The 16,278-nt window shown below is 50.1% G+C and overlaps 1 protein-coding gene across 2 annotated transcripts in view; it reads right to left on the bottom strand.

Moving 5' to 3' along the window:
* The window catches only part of BCAS4 (breast carcinoma amplified sequence 4), an 89,755-nt gene extending 77,204 nt beyond the window's left edge, over window positions 1-12,551 (bottom strand). For both annotated transcript variants that reach the window (XM_025399711.1, XM_025399710.1), the window contains exon 1: window positions 12,278-12,551. In XM_025399711.1, the coding sequence (XP_025255496.1) occupies window positions 12,278-12,457 (180 nt within the window). In that variant the 5' untranslated portion in view covers window positions 12,458-12,551. The remainder of the gene's footprint in view (window positions 1-12,277) is intronic.
* Window positions 12,552-16,278: the final 3,727 nt, after the last annotated feature.

The following is a 16,278-nucleotide window of genomic DNA, read 5'->3' on the forward strand; positions in this document are numbered from 1 at the left end:
TTCAGCCCAGGCAGAAAAAGCATCCTCATCTCTATGCACAAGATGAAAGGGATGCAATGAACGTTGAAAGATCCTGGAAGCCAGGGAGCAAATGAAGTGATTCTCTGAGTAGCATTAGATTTGAACTGCAAACCAGGAAGGAGCTGGTGGGTTAAACAATGACCCACCGCCCGGAGAAGAAACTCAGGAACTCTTTCCTCTCAGGTCCCCAAAGCAAGACAGAGTTCCCATCCTGGTCCCGAAAGGACCCTTGATCTTGAGGTTTGAGGTTTGAGTGTCCAGAAAGGGCTGACTACTCTGCTCTAAAGTCATGCAGACCCTGACTTCCAGGAAGGTTAATTTGGCAACAGTAACCAACATTTAAAATGCAGGTGCAGTCTATGGCCATACTGCCCTAACCACTCAATCTTGTCTAAAATGCATGTGCCCTTAGACACAGTAATACACCTCCTAGGTATTTATCCTACATATTTGCATAAATGCAAAATGATGTATGTGCAGAGATATTTATTGCAGGACGCTTTGTGACAGCAAAAAATTCCACGTAACTTAAATGTCTGTCAGCAGAGGAATGGTTACCTAAAGTGTCATTCAGACACAATGAAATTCTGTCTAACTGCTGAAAATAATCAGGTAACTCCTGTGCATTAATATAAAAAAGATCTCGAAAAATGTGTGAAAAAAGCATGAGGCCGGGTGCAGTGGCACAGTGGCTCACACCTATAATCCCAGCACTTTGGGAGGCCCAGGTGGGCAGATCACTTGAGGTCAGGAGTTCGAGATCAGCCTGGCCAACATGGTGAAACCCCGCCTCTACTGAAAATACAAAAATTAGCCAGGTGTGGTGGCACACGCCTGTTATCCCAGCTACTCGGGAGGCTGAGGCACAAGAATCACTTGAACCTGGGAGCCGAGATCACGCCACTGCACTCCAGCCTGGGTGACAGAGTGAGACTCCATTTCAAAAAAAAAAAAAAGGCTTAATGCAGAGAGGGGAGGTGGCAGGAGGTAGGGACTTCCCTGTCCTACCTGCCCAGAAGGGGGACACAGGAAATGACCGGGCTCTGCAGGAGGAGCACGGGGCTGAGGACCGGAGGAGGCAGGCAGGGCTCTCTCATCCCTCCATTGCCACAGGGTCTTTCGGATTTGTAACATGTACATACATTTTTAAATCTTTAAGACAAAAGTTTTTTAAAAAAACAAAACCAGCTAAGTGTGGTAGCTGACACCTGTAATTCCAGCACTTTGGGAGGCTGAGGTGGGAGGACTGCTTAAGCCTCCTGATACAGGGAGATCCTGTCTCTAAAAAAAAAATATTTAAAAAGATTTAAAAAATAGAAAAAAAAACTCCAATTTACTTTATTTTTTACTTATTTATTATTATTTTTTTCTGAGACAGAGTCTCACTCTGTTGCCCAGGCTAGAGTGCAGTGGTGTGATCTCAGCTCACTGCAACCTCCGCCTCCCAGGCTCAAATGATTCTCTTGCCTCAGCAACCTGAGGAGCTGGGATTACAGGCACGTGCTACCACGCTTGGCTAAGTTTTGTATTTTTAGTAGAGACAGGGTTTCGCCATGTCGGCCAGGCTGGTCTTCAACTCTTGACCTGAGGTGATCCACCCGCCTCGGCCTCAAAAAGTGCTGGGATGACAGGAGCGAGCCACCGCACCCGGCTCCAATTTACTTTAAAAAAAAAAACCACAAGCCATATTCCCCACCACAGCTGCAGCAAAGGAATAAATTCAGATCCTAAAACAGCTTAAGAGAACTGGTGGCTCGTTGAGACCATGTCGTGGTTGCCCCCAGCATGCGCAGGTGCAGCGAGTGAACACCGGGCTTCCACGCCTATGTAAGGCAGAGCTGGTGAGTGAAAATCCCTGCTCTTCAGCCCAGTTGGAGGGCTGAAATTGCCCACTTCCAAGCATGGCATACAACTGTTACTCATGCAAGTGTAACCCATGCAAGTGGGTCACCCAAATGCAAGCCCTCAAGGACCAAGACACCTCTCATGCCACCTTTCACAGTATCTGCACCCAGTACCTGCTCAATAAAGGTCTGTACAATTAGCAAATGATCGTAGCTAATGCTCCCAGACCACCTAAAATGGGCAGAACCCTGCTAGGAGACCACAGTATGGGATGAGAAGGCAGGCTGGACAAGGCAGGGAGCGAGGCACTGGACACAGCCCCCAGATCTGCACCAGCCCAGGGAGCTCCAGAGCCCACGTCCTCCCACCTCTCTGCCCTGTCTGACCAGGGCAGGGTGTTGGGGGTTCACACACCTGTAAGGGATGTGTCCTTAACCAAGAGGCACCAAGCACCGAGGACACAGCAGCAAGCAGGACAGCTGGGGTCCCTGCCCTCAGGGGTCTGACGCTGGAGGTGGGGCACTCACAGACACTGGAGTGGAGTCCACATCCATGGACACGAGCCTGCGACCCCAGCAGGGTCCAGGCCAGGACAGGTGGGCAGTCCCAACCAAGCTGGCCGTCAGAATCATCTGGGATGGGGGTGGTGTTTAGAAGTCCAGATCCCCTGGCTGGGCGCAGTGACTCATGCCTGTAATCCCAGCACTTTGGGAGGCCAAGGTAGGCAGATCACCTGAGGGCAGGAGTTTAAGACCAGCCTGACCAATGTGGTAAAACCCCATCTCTACCAAAAATACAAAATTAGCCGGACATGGTGGCAGGTGCCTGTAATCCCAGCTATTTGGGAGGCTGAAGCAAGATAATCGCTTGAACCTGGGAGGCAGAGGTTGCAGTGAGCTGAGATTGCGCCATTGTACTCCGGCCTGGGCAACAAGAGCGAAACTCTTGTCTCAAAAAAAAAAAAAAAAAAAGAAGTCCACATCCCTATGCCTGCATGCCTGCTAAATAATCCGTTATTATAATCCACCCCTCTCTATAATCCATTTTCCACCAGCCCCCAGAGTGATTTTCCAACAGACCAATCAGACCAGGAAACTTCCAGGCTTAAAATCCTCCGGGAGACATTTTATAATTCCAGTGACCAGGCTGCACCCACATCAATTAAATCAGAATACTCAAGGATGGGGCAGGCAATCAGTATTTTTCTTTCTTTTTTCTTTGGAGTCTAGTCTCACTCTGTCCCCAAGGCTGAAGTACAGTGGCGTGATCACAGCTCACAAGCTGGGACTACAGGCGTGTCCCACCATGCCTGGCTAATTTATTATTTTATTTTGTAGAGATGTGGTCTCGATCTCCTGAGCTTAAGCAATCCTCTCACTTCAGCCTCCCAAAGTGCTGGGATTGGAGGCATGAGATACTGCATCTGACCCCAGCAAGTATTTTTGCATCCTCAAAGGATGCCAAAGTTTGTAAAGTTTGAGAACTATAATCTGTATTACTGCTGAACCACGCCCATACCCTACCCCACCCGAGAAACTGATTTAATTGAATCTCCTGTTTACAGATGCATGAAAATACATATTTTTTGCCTTCTGTTTTTATTTACAGAAGACGGCAGCACACACACATGCCCCTTGCACCTCCCACTCAGCACTCTGTGCTGAACGCTGCCGTGCACGGGCACAAGTAGCGCTGACTCCTGCCACAGCCGCTACTGCTCCACTCATCAGAAGCAATGCTATGGCACTGGCCCGCACTGATGGGCACTGGGCTGTTTCCAATCTTTGGGAACGTGTTTTGTTTTGTTTTGTTTTTGAGACAGAGTCTTGCTCTGTCACCCAGGCTGGAGTGCAGTGGCACGATCTTGGCTCACTGCAACCTCCACATTCTGGGTTCGAGCGATTCTCATGCCCCCGCCTCCTGAGTAGCTGGGACTACAGGTACACACCCCCACACCTGGCTAATTTTTGTATTTTTTGTAGAGACTGGGTTTTGCCATGTTGGCCAGGCTGGTTTCAAACTCCTGGCCTCAAGTGATTGTCCACCTCAGCCTCCCAAAGTGCTGGGATTACAGGCGGTGTGAGCCACCACGGCCAGTCAATGTGTTTTGTTTTGTTTGTTGAGATGAAGAGTCGCTCTGTCGCCCAGGCTGGAGTGCAGTGGCACAATCTCAGCTCACTGCAAACTCTGCTTCCCGGGATCAAATGATTCTCCTGCCTCAACCTCCCAAATAGCTAACATTACAGGTGCCCACCACCACGCCTGGCTAATTTTTTTTTTTTTTTTTTTTTTTTTTAGTAGAGATAAGGATTCACCATGTTCGCCAGGCTGATCTCAAACTCCTAACCTTAACTGATCCACCCGCCTCGGCTTCCCAAAGTGCTGGGATTACAGGCGTGTGCCAACATGCCTGGCCTAACGTGTTTGTTTTAAGGCTTCTGTGTGACGCTGAGGGTCGGCCAGATGGGAAACCTTCATCCAAGGCTCTAGGCAGACCCTCACCCAAAGCAAGACCACGTCCTTTGATGAGAGGCTGCCAGAGCCCTGAGGAAGGCTCCTTCCGCTCCTGGGCAAGTTTTGTGGGTAGAAAGTCAGGCACATCTGAGAAAAGCTGCCTCTCCCAGCACATGCCTTGGCCCTGGCTCCTCATGCCCCAGAAGGTTCTGATGAAGGGAGGCGGCCAGCCGGTCCTTGTCCACCTGGATGGCGCAGCACCCATCTCTGGTCTCCCTGCTGCCGCTGCGGTCCCCCAATACATTCTAGCACCACAGCCACATGGCCATGAATCTTTTCATTTATTATGTTTGAGACAGGGTCTTGCTCTGTCACCCAGGCTAGAGTGTAGCCTCAAACTTCTGCACTCAAGTGATCCTCTTACCTCAGCCTCCCAAAGTGCTGGGACTACAGACATGAGCTATCACGCCTAGCACAAGTTGACAAATCAGAACCTGTCCTTTATGCATTACCCTGGAACAGAATTCAGACTCCTCCCCTGGGGACCTAGGCCCTGGTGTGGCCCTACCTCCCCCAACGCCCCTGTGGTCACTGAGGTCCCTCCCCTCAGGTACCTCCCGGTCCCTCATCTTTCCCCTGTGGCCAGGCATCTGCTGTCACATCTTTGCCCTCCGGTCCTTCCCATCCTCTTTCCCCTCAGTCCCTATAACCCCTCAGGTGTCTCCTGCATGGCATTTATCATCATTTAGTCACTCTGTTTGTCACTAGTCTGCTTATCTTCCTCCCCACCTGCAACACCAGGTACCATGCCTATCTTGCTGGTCTCGCCCAGTGCCTACAGCAGAATGGCACAATGCAGGTTTGTCATACAATTTAAGGAACTGGCCAGGTGTGGTGGCTCATGCCTGTAATCCAGCACTTTGGGAGGCTGAGGTGGGCAGATTGCTTGAGCCCAGGAATTCAAGACCAGCCTGAGCAACATAGCAAGACCCCATCTCAAAACAAAATTTAAGGAATAAATAGTGGAATTACATCTTTGAGACAGTGGACCATACCCTGGAGTCCCCCTAACAGATTTTTTTTTTTTTTTTTTTTTACAGAGTCTCGCTTTTGTTGCCCAGGTTGGAGTGCAGGGGCACAATCTCAGCTCACTGCAACCTCCACTTCTCGGGTTCAAGCAATTCTGCCTCAGTCACCCAAGTAGCTGGGATTACAGGCAACCTGCCACCATGCACAACTAGTTTTGTATTTTTAGTAGAGACGGAGTTTCATCATGTTGGCCAGCCTGGTCTCAAACTCCTGACCTCAAGTGATCCACCCATCTTGGCCTCCCAAAGTGCTAGAATTATAGGCGTGACCCACCACGCCCAGCCCCCCACCATGGACTTCTAATCCAGCATCCCAAACTTGAATGCCCAAAGGGGACCAGCAGGTCACACAAGGATGAGACATGTTGGCAAGTTTCCCATGGGTGCATCATGTTTGCAGGTTGGAAGTAATATTCTTAGCTTATGCAAAGAAAACTCTTCTCCTACATTTTTTTTGAAACTGAAGGCCATCTTTGGCTAATTTACATTTTTCTACTTTTGTCCAGGTACAGAGTTTGGAGAAATATTTCTCTTTTCTCTCATTCTGACTATAGAAAAATCAAAAGTTCGCCAGGTGCGGAGGCTTACACCTGTAATCCTAACATTTTGGGAGGCTGAGGCAGGTGGATCACCTGACGTCAGAGGTTACAGACCAGCCTGGCCAACATGGTATAACTCCGTCTCTACTAAAAATACAAAAATTAGCTGGGCGTGGTGATGCATACCTGTAATCCCAGCTACTCGGGAGGCTGAGGCAGGAGAATCGTTTGAACCCAGGAGGCAGAGATTGCAGTGAGCTGCGATTGCGCCACTGCACTCCAGCCTGGGTGACAAGAGCAAGACTCTGTTTCAAAAAAAAGGGGAAGTTCAAACCAGAAAGAGGGGTGGCAGGGAACTGGTTGAACAGAAAACCCGAGGCCCAGGAAATAGTAACTCACCTGCCAACCCAGCTCAAGGCACCCCCCTCAGCAGCTTCTCCATCTGGGGAAGGCAGTGTGAAGTCCAGGGAGAGCTTGTGTGCCCTCACTTGCCCCATCTCCTGCTGCTCTGCCTCCCACAGCTGCTCTTTTCTCCACCCCCAAAAACCCCCTGCTTCATCCCATCCCGGGGCTTTTGTAAGAACTGTTCTTTCTGCCTGGGATATTTTTCTCCTCAGCCAGCCAACTCCTATTTAGGCTCAGGGCTCATCCTAAGACAATGCTGCCTCAGGGAAGACCTCCATGACTGCACCGAGACAATAACTTTCTGTGCACCCTCCTGAGTCTCTGCACACACAGGTGCCCTATCACACATCCACCCATGTCGTGTGCTTTGTAGCATTCATTACAATTTAGAGGTCTTGCTACGGTTTCATTTTGTTTTCTCTTTTGAGATGGGTCTCCCTCTGTCGCCCAGGCTGGAGTGCAGTGATGCGATCTCAGCTCACTGCAACTTCCATCTCCCAGGTCCCAGGTGATCTTCCCACCTCGGCCTCTCTAGTAGCTGGGACCACGGGCACATACCACCACGCCCAGCTAATTTTTGTAGAGATGGGATTCTGCCATGTTGCCCAGGCTGGTCTCGAACTCCTGGCACAAAGGATCCGCCCACCTCAGCCTCCCAAAGTGCTAGGATTACAGGCGTGAGCCACTGTGTCTGGCCTTGTTATGTGTTTACTGTCTGGCAGTGCCACGGGGGAAGAGCTTTGTGTGTCTAACTGCCTGTGGCGTCCCCAGCTCCAGGAAAGACTTGGCACATACCGAGGCTGAAGGTGCTGAATGAAGCAGGCCCCACTTCACTGGGAGGCCCAGGCCCCCTAAGGCTGGGGTTGGCTGGACTGAGATTTCTACTGCTCCACGGAAGAGGCAAAAGTGCCCCTGGGAGACAGGCTGGTGGGAGGAGGCTGCTGTCCAGGCCTGTTCGCAAACCAGGTTTCCCTTTTCCTGCTCATCTGCCCACCTGGAAACTGTTCCAGCCTGAGGATCTGCTAAGCTTTAAAAGTGGAGGCTGCACGTGACTGTGCTCTGGCGCAGTTTCTGTTTCTTTTGGTAAATAAAGTTCAACAAGCGCTTTAAGTGGGTTATTGCTGCACGGAGCTACAGGGAGTTGAGGCTCTTTACTATACGTCCCTTACACATGAGCATAATCAAACGCGTGACTCAGTTAAAGAGAGCCCTGAGTGAGAAAATGAAATTAATACATGCAGTTTCTCTTAAAGATTATTCCTAATAGAGACAAAATGAAGCTGGGGCTTAGCCACTGGGCAAAATGACATGAAGCTGCTGAGAGTAAGGGAGAGAAGGAACAAGAAATGCACTCAGGATGCTAAAGGCAGTGAAAAGTCGCAGACAACCTAAATGTCTGTGCCAGAGTCCCTGGGACACTAGACCAAAGTATGCTTGGGGAGCGTGCAGCCTCCCCCAGGACGCTGCCTGGCAAAACGCAGCAGCCCCGAACCATTTATGAATGATTCATAAATTACGGTCCATCCACACAACGTCATTTATGCTGTGCGAGCCTCTGTTTGCTGAGCTATAAAATCAACATAACACCATCCTAGTCACCGGGTCACTGCCATGACACAATGACATAAGCCATGAACAGAGTTTGGCAAACTGGTGCCACACAGGATGTGCTCAGGAATGGGAGCAATTACCGTTTCATCGTGGGACACTAGGAAGCCAGAGGGTGACGGAGACCTAGGCTCTCCAACATGGCAGCCACATGTCTCATGGGACTACTGAACACTTCAAATGTGGTCAGTCCAAGCTGAGACGGACTGAAAGTTCAGTATCAAAAGCCTGATTTTGAAAACTCAGGACAAAGAACAGAATGTAAAATTTCATTAACTTTTTACTGTTGATCACATGTTGAAATATTTTGGGGAGAGAGAGAGAGAGAGATATATATATATATATATAGATATATATATTTTTTTTTTTTTTGAGACGGAGTCTCGCTGTGTCACCCAGGCTGGAGTGCAGTGGCGCGATCTCGGCTCACTGCAAGCTCCGCCTCCCGGGTTCATGCCATTCTTCTGCCTCAGCCTCCCAAGTAGCTGGGACTACAGGCGCCCGCCACCACACCCGGCTAATTTTTTGTTTTCTTAGTAGAGACGGGGTTTCACCATGTTAGCCAGGATGGTCTCGATCTCCTGACCTCATGATCTGCCCGCCTCAGCCTCCCAAAGTGCTGGGATTTCAGGCGTGAGCCACCGTGCCCGGCCTGGATATATTTTTATTTTTTTATTAACTAGAGACGGGGCCTCACTATGTTGCCCAGGCTGGTCTCAAACTCCTTGGGCTCAAGGGATCTTCCAGTCTTGGCCTCCCAAAGTGCTAGGACTACAAGCGTGAGCCACTGCACCTGGCCCAGATATACTGTTATTTTAAATATATTAAAATTACTTTCACCTGTTTCTTTTCTTTTTACTCTTTTGGTTTTTGTTGTTGTTTTGTTTTGTTTTGTTTGAGATGGAGTTACCCTCTTGTCGCCCAGGCTCGAGTGTAATGGCACAATCTCGGCCCACTGCAACCTCCGCCTCCCAGGTTCAAGTGATTCTCATGACTCAGCCTCCCAAGTAGCTGGGATTACAGGCATGTGCCACCACACCCAGCTAATTTTATATTTTTAGTAGAGACAGGGTTTCTCCATGTTGGTCAGGCTGGTCTCAAATTCCCGACCTCAGGTGATCCACCCGCCTTGGCCTCCCAAGGTGCTGGGATTACAGGTGTAGCCACCATGCCTGGCCTTTTTTTTTTTCTTTTTTTTTTTTTGAGACAGTCTCACTCTATCGCCCAGGCTGCAGTGCAGTGGCATGATCTCAGCTCACTGCAACCTCTGCCTCCCAGGTTAAAGCAGTTCTCGTGCCTCAGCCTCCCGAGTAGCTGGGATTACAGGTATATGCCACCACATCTGGCTAATTTTTGTATTTTTAGTAGAGACTGGGTTCCACCGTGTTGGCCAGGCTGGTGTCAAACTCCTGGCCTCCGAAAATGCTGGAATTACAGATGTGAGCCATGGTGCCTGGCTACCTGTTTCTTTTTCATGTAGCTCCTGGGACACTAAAACTTGCATAGGTGGCCAGGCACAGTTGCTCACACCTGTAATCCCAGCACTTTGGGAGGCCGAGGCGGGCAAATCACCTGAGGTCAGGAGTTCGAGACCAGCCTGACCAATATGGAGAAACCCTGTCTCTACTAAAAATACAAAAATTAGCTGGGCATGGTAGTGCACGCCTCTAATCCCAGCTTCTCATGAGGCTGAGGCAGGAGAATCACTTGAACCCGGGAGGCAGAGGTTGCGGTGAGCCTAGATCATACCATTGTACTCCAGCCTGGGCAACAAGAGCGAAACTCTGTCTCAAAAAAAAAAAAATTGCATAGGTGGCTCACATTTGTAGCTCCAATTATATTTCTGTTGGACAGTGTTTATGGATACATGCTCATGTTATTTTTAAATTTTAAATTTTTTTTTTTTTTTTAATCTTTTAACATTTTTGTAGAGACAGGGGTTTTCCTGCGTTGCCCAGACTGGTCTTGAATTCCTGGTCTCAAGTGATCCTCCCACTTCAGCTTCCCAAGTCGCTGGAATTACAGGCATAAGCCACTGTGCCCTGCCTCCATGCTATTTTTAAAATTGAGATATAATTCACAAACCACAAAATTCACCCTTTTAAACGTGTACAATTCAGCAGTTTTCAGTATATTCACAAATTTGTGCAACCATCACAACTAACATCCAGAACATGTTCATCACACCAGAACGAAGCTCCATACCTTCCCATTAGCAGTCCCCACCCATTTGCCCATGCTATTTTGAGTAAAGAAAAGCAAGTTGCAGGACAGTATTACAGCAGCACGTGAGGTTTCATTTAAAACGAATATAGATGGCCCAGGCATGGTGGCACACTCTTGTAATCCCAGCACTTTGGGAGGCTGAGGCCAGAGGATCTCTTGGACCCAGGAGTTCAAGACCTGGGCAACATAGTGAGATCTTGTCTCCATAAAATAACTTTGTTTTAAAAGTTAACCTGACATGGTGGTACACACCTGTGGTCCTGGCTATGTGGGAGGCTGAGGTGGGAGGATCACTTGAGCCCAGGAGGTTGAGGCTGCATTGAGCTACGATTGTGTCACTGCATTCCAGCCTGAGTGACAAAATGAAACCCTGTCTCAAAAAAAAAACAAAAAAACAAAAAACCTAAAAAACGAAAAACTTCTGTTCAAAAAATATTTTTAAAATATATGGAGATGGCCGGACATGGTGGCTCACACCTGTCATTCCAGCACTTTGGGAGGCTGAGGCAGGCGTTTCACAAGGTCAAGAGATAGAGACCATCCTGGCCAACGTGGTGAAACCCTGTCTCTACTAAAAATACAAAAAGTAGATGGGTGTGGTGGCATGCGCCTGTAGTCCCAGCTACTCCGTAGGCTGAGGCAGGAGAATTGCTTGAACTCAGGAGGCGGAGGTTGCAGTGAGCTGAGATCGTGTCACTGCACTCCAGCCTATATATGGAGAAAAATAAAAAGAGAAAAGAAAAAACATATATATAAAATACCAAGTTCACTAGGAGTTAAAAATATCTTTAATATATATGGAAAGTATATAGAAAAAATATTATATATATGGAAAGATATTTTTATGTTTTTGTTTTTTTTTTTTTTTGAGAGGGAGTTTTGCTCTTGTTGCCCAGGCTGGAGTGCAATGGCTGATCTCAGCTCACTGCAACCTCCACCTCCCAGGCTCAAGCGATTCTCCTGTCTCAGCCTCCCAAGTAGCTGGGATTACACGCCCGGCTAATTTTTGTATTTTTAGGAGACAGGGTTTCGCCATGTTGGTCAGGCTGGTCTCGAACTCCAGACCTCAGGTGATCCACCCTCCTCGGCCTCCCAATAGTGCTGGGATTACAGGCGTGAGCCACCACGCCTGGTGAAATAGATTTTTTTTTTTTTTTTTAACATGTCTCACTCTGTCGCCCAGGCTGGAGTGCAGTGGCATGATCAAGCCTCACTGCAGCCTCAGTCTTCCCCGTCCCACATCCCCATCCCAAGCAATCCTCCTTCCTCAGCCTCCCAGAATGCTGGGACCACTGGCGCAAGCCAATGCTCTGCCTAGACAGATACAGATATATAGATATCTACATTTGTAAAGGCATTTTAAATGTCCGGAATGATTTATACCAAACTGTTAGTGCTGGTTTTCTAAGAAAACTAGAATTGGGATGGGAGAGAAAAGAGAAAGGGGTGCATAGCCTTTATTTTAAATACTCCTGTACTGCTTTTGTGGTTTAAAAAGAGAATGGGTTGAATTTCTGGCCGTAAATAACTCCTAGTGAACTCGGGTAAATAACTTTTTCACAGCACCGTCGACAGATGCCTCCAGCCGGAAGGTAGAGGGTCTCGTTTTAGATCTGCTTTTCACTTGGTGCTTTTAAAATAGAAAGCGCAGACAGAGGCGTGGTGTTTTCGCTCCGAGCTGCAGCAGCGCAGCGCGGCCTCAGGACTCCCCGCACAGCCGCAGCCTGCGGCGCCGCTCGGCTGGGGCACCGCGCTCGGAGGTAGCCGGGGCAGGGGCGGTCCCGGGGTCCGCCTCTCTCAGGGCCGGCCTGGCAAAGGGCGGCGCCTCGGGACCCGGCGGATGCTGGTGTACCTGGGTGGGGAGGGAAAGCGAGCCTGGGCCTCCGGGGCCCGGTGTCGCCCGGAGCAGGGAGCAGGGGCGACCCGCTGCGCATCTCTGGGTGGCGCCCCGCAGCCACAGTTCAGGAAGGGGGGAATCCCCGGGCCCCCCATTCCGGGAGCTAGAGGATGCTCCGGGGAAGCCGAGGATCCGGAGCCCGGACCCCCAACCGCGAGAACCCTCTCCTCCAACTCCACAGCCCCGTCCCCTACCTCGGCCCCAGGCTCGGGCGTCAGGAAGAGCGCGAGCTCCCGCGCTCCGCTGCGCACGGGCTCCGGCCGATCGGCGTTCACGAGCAGCATCAGGAGGGCGGCGGGGTCGGGTTGGCGGAGGCTGCCTGGGAGCCCGTGGTTGCGCCCGGGCCTCGGAGCCCCGCCCCCGGTCCGCTGCATGCTCCGCGGCCCGCCTGGCGGAGGCGGGGCAGGTGCGCTCCCGGCGGTCGAGGCTCTCAGCTCCAGGAGCGCCGGGCCGAGCGGGCAGCGCCACCCAGTGGCGAGCGGCGCGCGCTGCGCCCGCCCCCGCAGCACCTGGGCACCAGTGCTTTGCAAACTCGCTTGCAGATGGCAGTCACCTGGAGCTCTTTTAGAATTTCCCAAGCCCGGACCACACCGTATCTGGGTTGGGACCTGGGTATCAGGATCTTTTGATGTTTGGTAGGTGGTTCCAATCAGATTGTTGACCGAAAGCTAAATTTGAGAGCTATTGGGGCAAGCCACCCCTCCTCTTCGGAATCCCGGTAGAGTACGGGCTCCCGGCCCCCGCGGTACAATAGAATCCCCGGGGAGCTTTTAAAAGCCCGGAAGCCAGTCCTCGCACCGGGCCGATTAAATCGGAATCCTTCGGAGTGGGGCTTAGGCATCGGTAGTTTCTAAAGCTCCCCGGGTGATTATAACGGGCGTCCGGGTTAGAGAGGCGCTATCTTAGAGGAAGCCCAAAGCCGCCCGCTCCCCTCCCGTTCCCATCCTGCTAAAGCATCTAGTTTGCATCGGGCGGAGGGTCCTGGAGTTGAGGGAAGGCCGAGTGTGACGGTCCTCGTCTTCCTCTTCGGTGCAGCTTTTAAATAAGCTTCACCAGGAAACTATTGAGCGCACTAAATTTGAAGCCGCCCCCCACTCCCTCCACGCTCTCGGAGGCTGGCCTAGATAGACCCTTTACAGCCCTGGGGCTGAAGAGAGCGAGGTGCGCCCCATCCCCCACCCCAGCAGTGCTAATGAGGAAAGTACTAAAAGGCAAATAGGTACAAGAAAGGTCTGAAGTTTAAATTTTTCGTTTGATGACTTTGATTTTTATTTTTAATTATTATTATTTTTTTTTGGAGATGGACTCGCTCTGTCGCCCAGGCTGGAGTGCGCGATTTCGGCTCACTGCAACCTCCACCTCCTGGGTTCAAGCAATTCTCCCCCTCCCTCAGCCTTCCGAGTAGCTGGGATTACAGGCCCATGTCACTATGTCTGGCTAATTTTTGTATTTTTTAGTAGAGACGGGGTTTCGCCATGTTGGCCAGGCTGGTCTCGAACTCCTGACCTCAGGTGAGCCACTTGCCTCGGCCTCCCAAAGTGCTGGGATTACAGACGTGAGCCACCACCCCCGGACTGCTGACTTTTCTTTAAATGTTAAATCGCCTTAAAAAAAAAAAAAAAAAAAAGGAAAAAGAAAAAAAAAATTAAAATTGCAGGGTGTGGTGGTGCGCAACTGTAGTCCTAGCTAGTGGGGAGGCAGATGCAGGAGGATTGTTTGAGGCCAGGAGTTCTTGGATACAGCGAGCTCCGATCGCACCACTGCACTCCAGCCTGCGTGACACAGTGAAAGCTTGTCTTTTGTTTGTTTCAAAAAAAAGAGGGGGCTGGTATCAAGGGTGCAAATAAATACATAGGACGTCCCACACCTTCCTCTCCATTAAGTCTGAATTTATATTGTAGTTGGCCACCCTAGGTAGGGGCCTAAACAACACATATTTGATCTGCCTTTTGTGTAGTACATCACAATTCCCACTTCCAAATCTGCCCACTGCTAATTTCTCCCTATTCAAATATCCAGGCCTTCAGGCCAGTCATTTTCTGGAAAATTCTTGGCAAAGACTTGGGCCCCAAGTGCTTAAGGGTTTTATAGGAACTCACTGAGCCCACACTTGGCCATTTGTCATTGTCATGATTTCCCTGATGCTCTGAGCCCTCCTCGCCATCCCCTGGGAGCCGGTCTTAGACCCTCTTCGCTCTTGCCTGCTGGCTGGGCATCTCCCACAAAGAGTCCAGGACTGGCCTCAGATCACCAAATTGACCTGAGCACAGCAAACTTCTCCTGGTGGATAAATCTCAGAAACATAAAGCTAAGGAAGGAAAGCCGTGTTGCAGAAGGCTCTGTAGGGCACTGTGCCATTAGCACAGTTTTTAAAACATGCAGAACCACACTATAGATTGTTTATGGACACCGACAGATGGAGCAAAAGTACAAAGCTGTGCATGGGAACGATGCACCCCATGTTCCAAAAGTGGTTACTTTAGGGCCTGGGGGAAGACACTGGGGAGGGGTATGGGAGGGATTTCTTTTTCTTTTCTTCTTCTTCTTTTTTTTTTTTTTTTTTTTTTTTTTTTTGAGACAGAGACTCACTCTGCCGCCCAGGCTGGAGTGCAGTGGCAATCTTGGCTCACTGCAATCTCCATCTCCCGGGTTCAAGCAATTCTCCTGCCTCAGCCTCCCGAGTAGCTGGGATTACAGGAACAAGCAACACCAAGCCCGGCCAATTTTTGTATTTTTAGTAGAGATGGGGTTTCAACATGTTGGCCCAGCCAGTCTCAAACTCCTGGTTTCAAGTGACCCACCAGTCTCGGCCTCCCAAAGAGCTGGGATTGCAGGAGTGAGGCACCACGCCCAGTCCAAGAGGGATTTATTTATTTATTTATTTATTTTGAGACAGAGTCTCGCTCTGTTGCCCAGATTGTGCAGTGGCACAATCTCAGCTCACTGGAACAGCTGCCTCCTGGGCTCAAGTGATCCTCCTGCCTCAGCCTCCTAAGTAGCTGGGATTACAAGCACATGCCACTACGCCTGACTATTTTTTTTTTTTTTCTTTTGAGACAGAGTCTCTGTAGCCCAGGCTGGAGTGCAGTGGCACGATCTCGGCTCACTGTAACCTCCTCCTCCTCCCGGGTTCAAGTGATTCTCCTGCCTCAGCCTCCTGAGTAGGTGGAATTGCAGGCACCCACCACCACGCCCGGCTACTTTTTGTATTTTTAGTAGAAACGGGGTTTCATCATCTTGGCCAGGCTTGTCTCGAAGTCTCGACCTCAGATGATCTGCCTGCCTTGGCCTCCCAAAGTGCTGGGATTACAGGCGTGAGCCACCGCACCTGGCTGCACCTGACTAATTTTTTGTATTTTTAGGAGAGATGGATTTTTCCCATGTTGGCAAGGCTGGTCTTGAACTCCTGACCTCAGGTGTTCAGCTGAGAGGGACAGCTGAACGTTTGGAACGTTTTATTTCTTCAGCTGCTGTTTGTAACAATATCAAAACTGTGTAAATGTCTAAAATGACTCATTTAAAAAAAAAAAAAAAAGCCAGCCTGGCATGGTGGCTCACGCCTATAATCCCAGCACTTTGGGAGTAGGAGGCCGAGGCGGGCAGATCTTGAGGCCAGGAGTTTGAGACCAGTCTGGCCAACATGGCGAAACTCCTGCATCTACAAAAAAACACAAAACTTAGCTAGGAGTGGTGGCACACGCCTGTGGTCCCAGCTACTTGGGAGGCTGAGATGAGAGGACCACCTGAGCCCGGAGGTCAAGGCTGCAGTGAGCCGAGATCACTCCGCTGCACTGTAGCCTGGGTGACAGAGCCAGGCCCTGTCTCAAAAAATAAAAGAAAAAAGAAAAAGAAAATTACCTTTATCAAAAAAAAAAAAAGCCTGGGATATTAACTAAAAGTGCTAATTGCCCAAATCCTCTTCCCTGGGGAGAGAGGAGGTCTGGGGAAGGGGTCTCTGCGTCCTTTGCAAGTGTCCCAGCGATTCATACCCTGGGCCAGGTTGGCTGGTTGAGAGTCATTTTGTTTCTAACCTTTTTTTCTGAATGTGTGATTGTAGCTTAGAAATGCTTTGTTCGGCCGGGCGCGGTGGCTCAAGCCTGTAATCCCAGCACTTTGGGAGGCCGAGACGGGCGGATCACAAGGTCAGGAGATCGAGACCATCCTGGCTAACACGGTGAAACCCCGTCTCTACTAA

Source organism: Theropithecus gelada, chromosome 10 (assembly GCF_003255815.1).
Source record: "Theropithecus gelada isolate Dixy chromosome 10, Tgel_1.0, whole genome shotgun sequence".
Taxonomy (NCBI): Eukaryota; Metazoa; Chordata; class Mammalia; order Primates; family Cercopithecidae; genus Theropithecus; species Theropithecus gelada.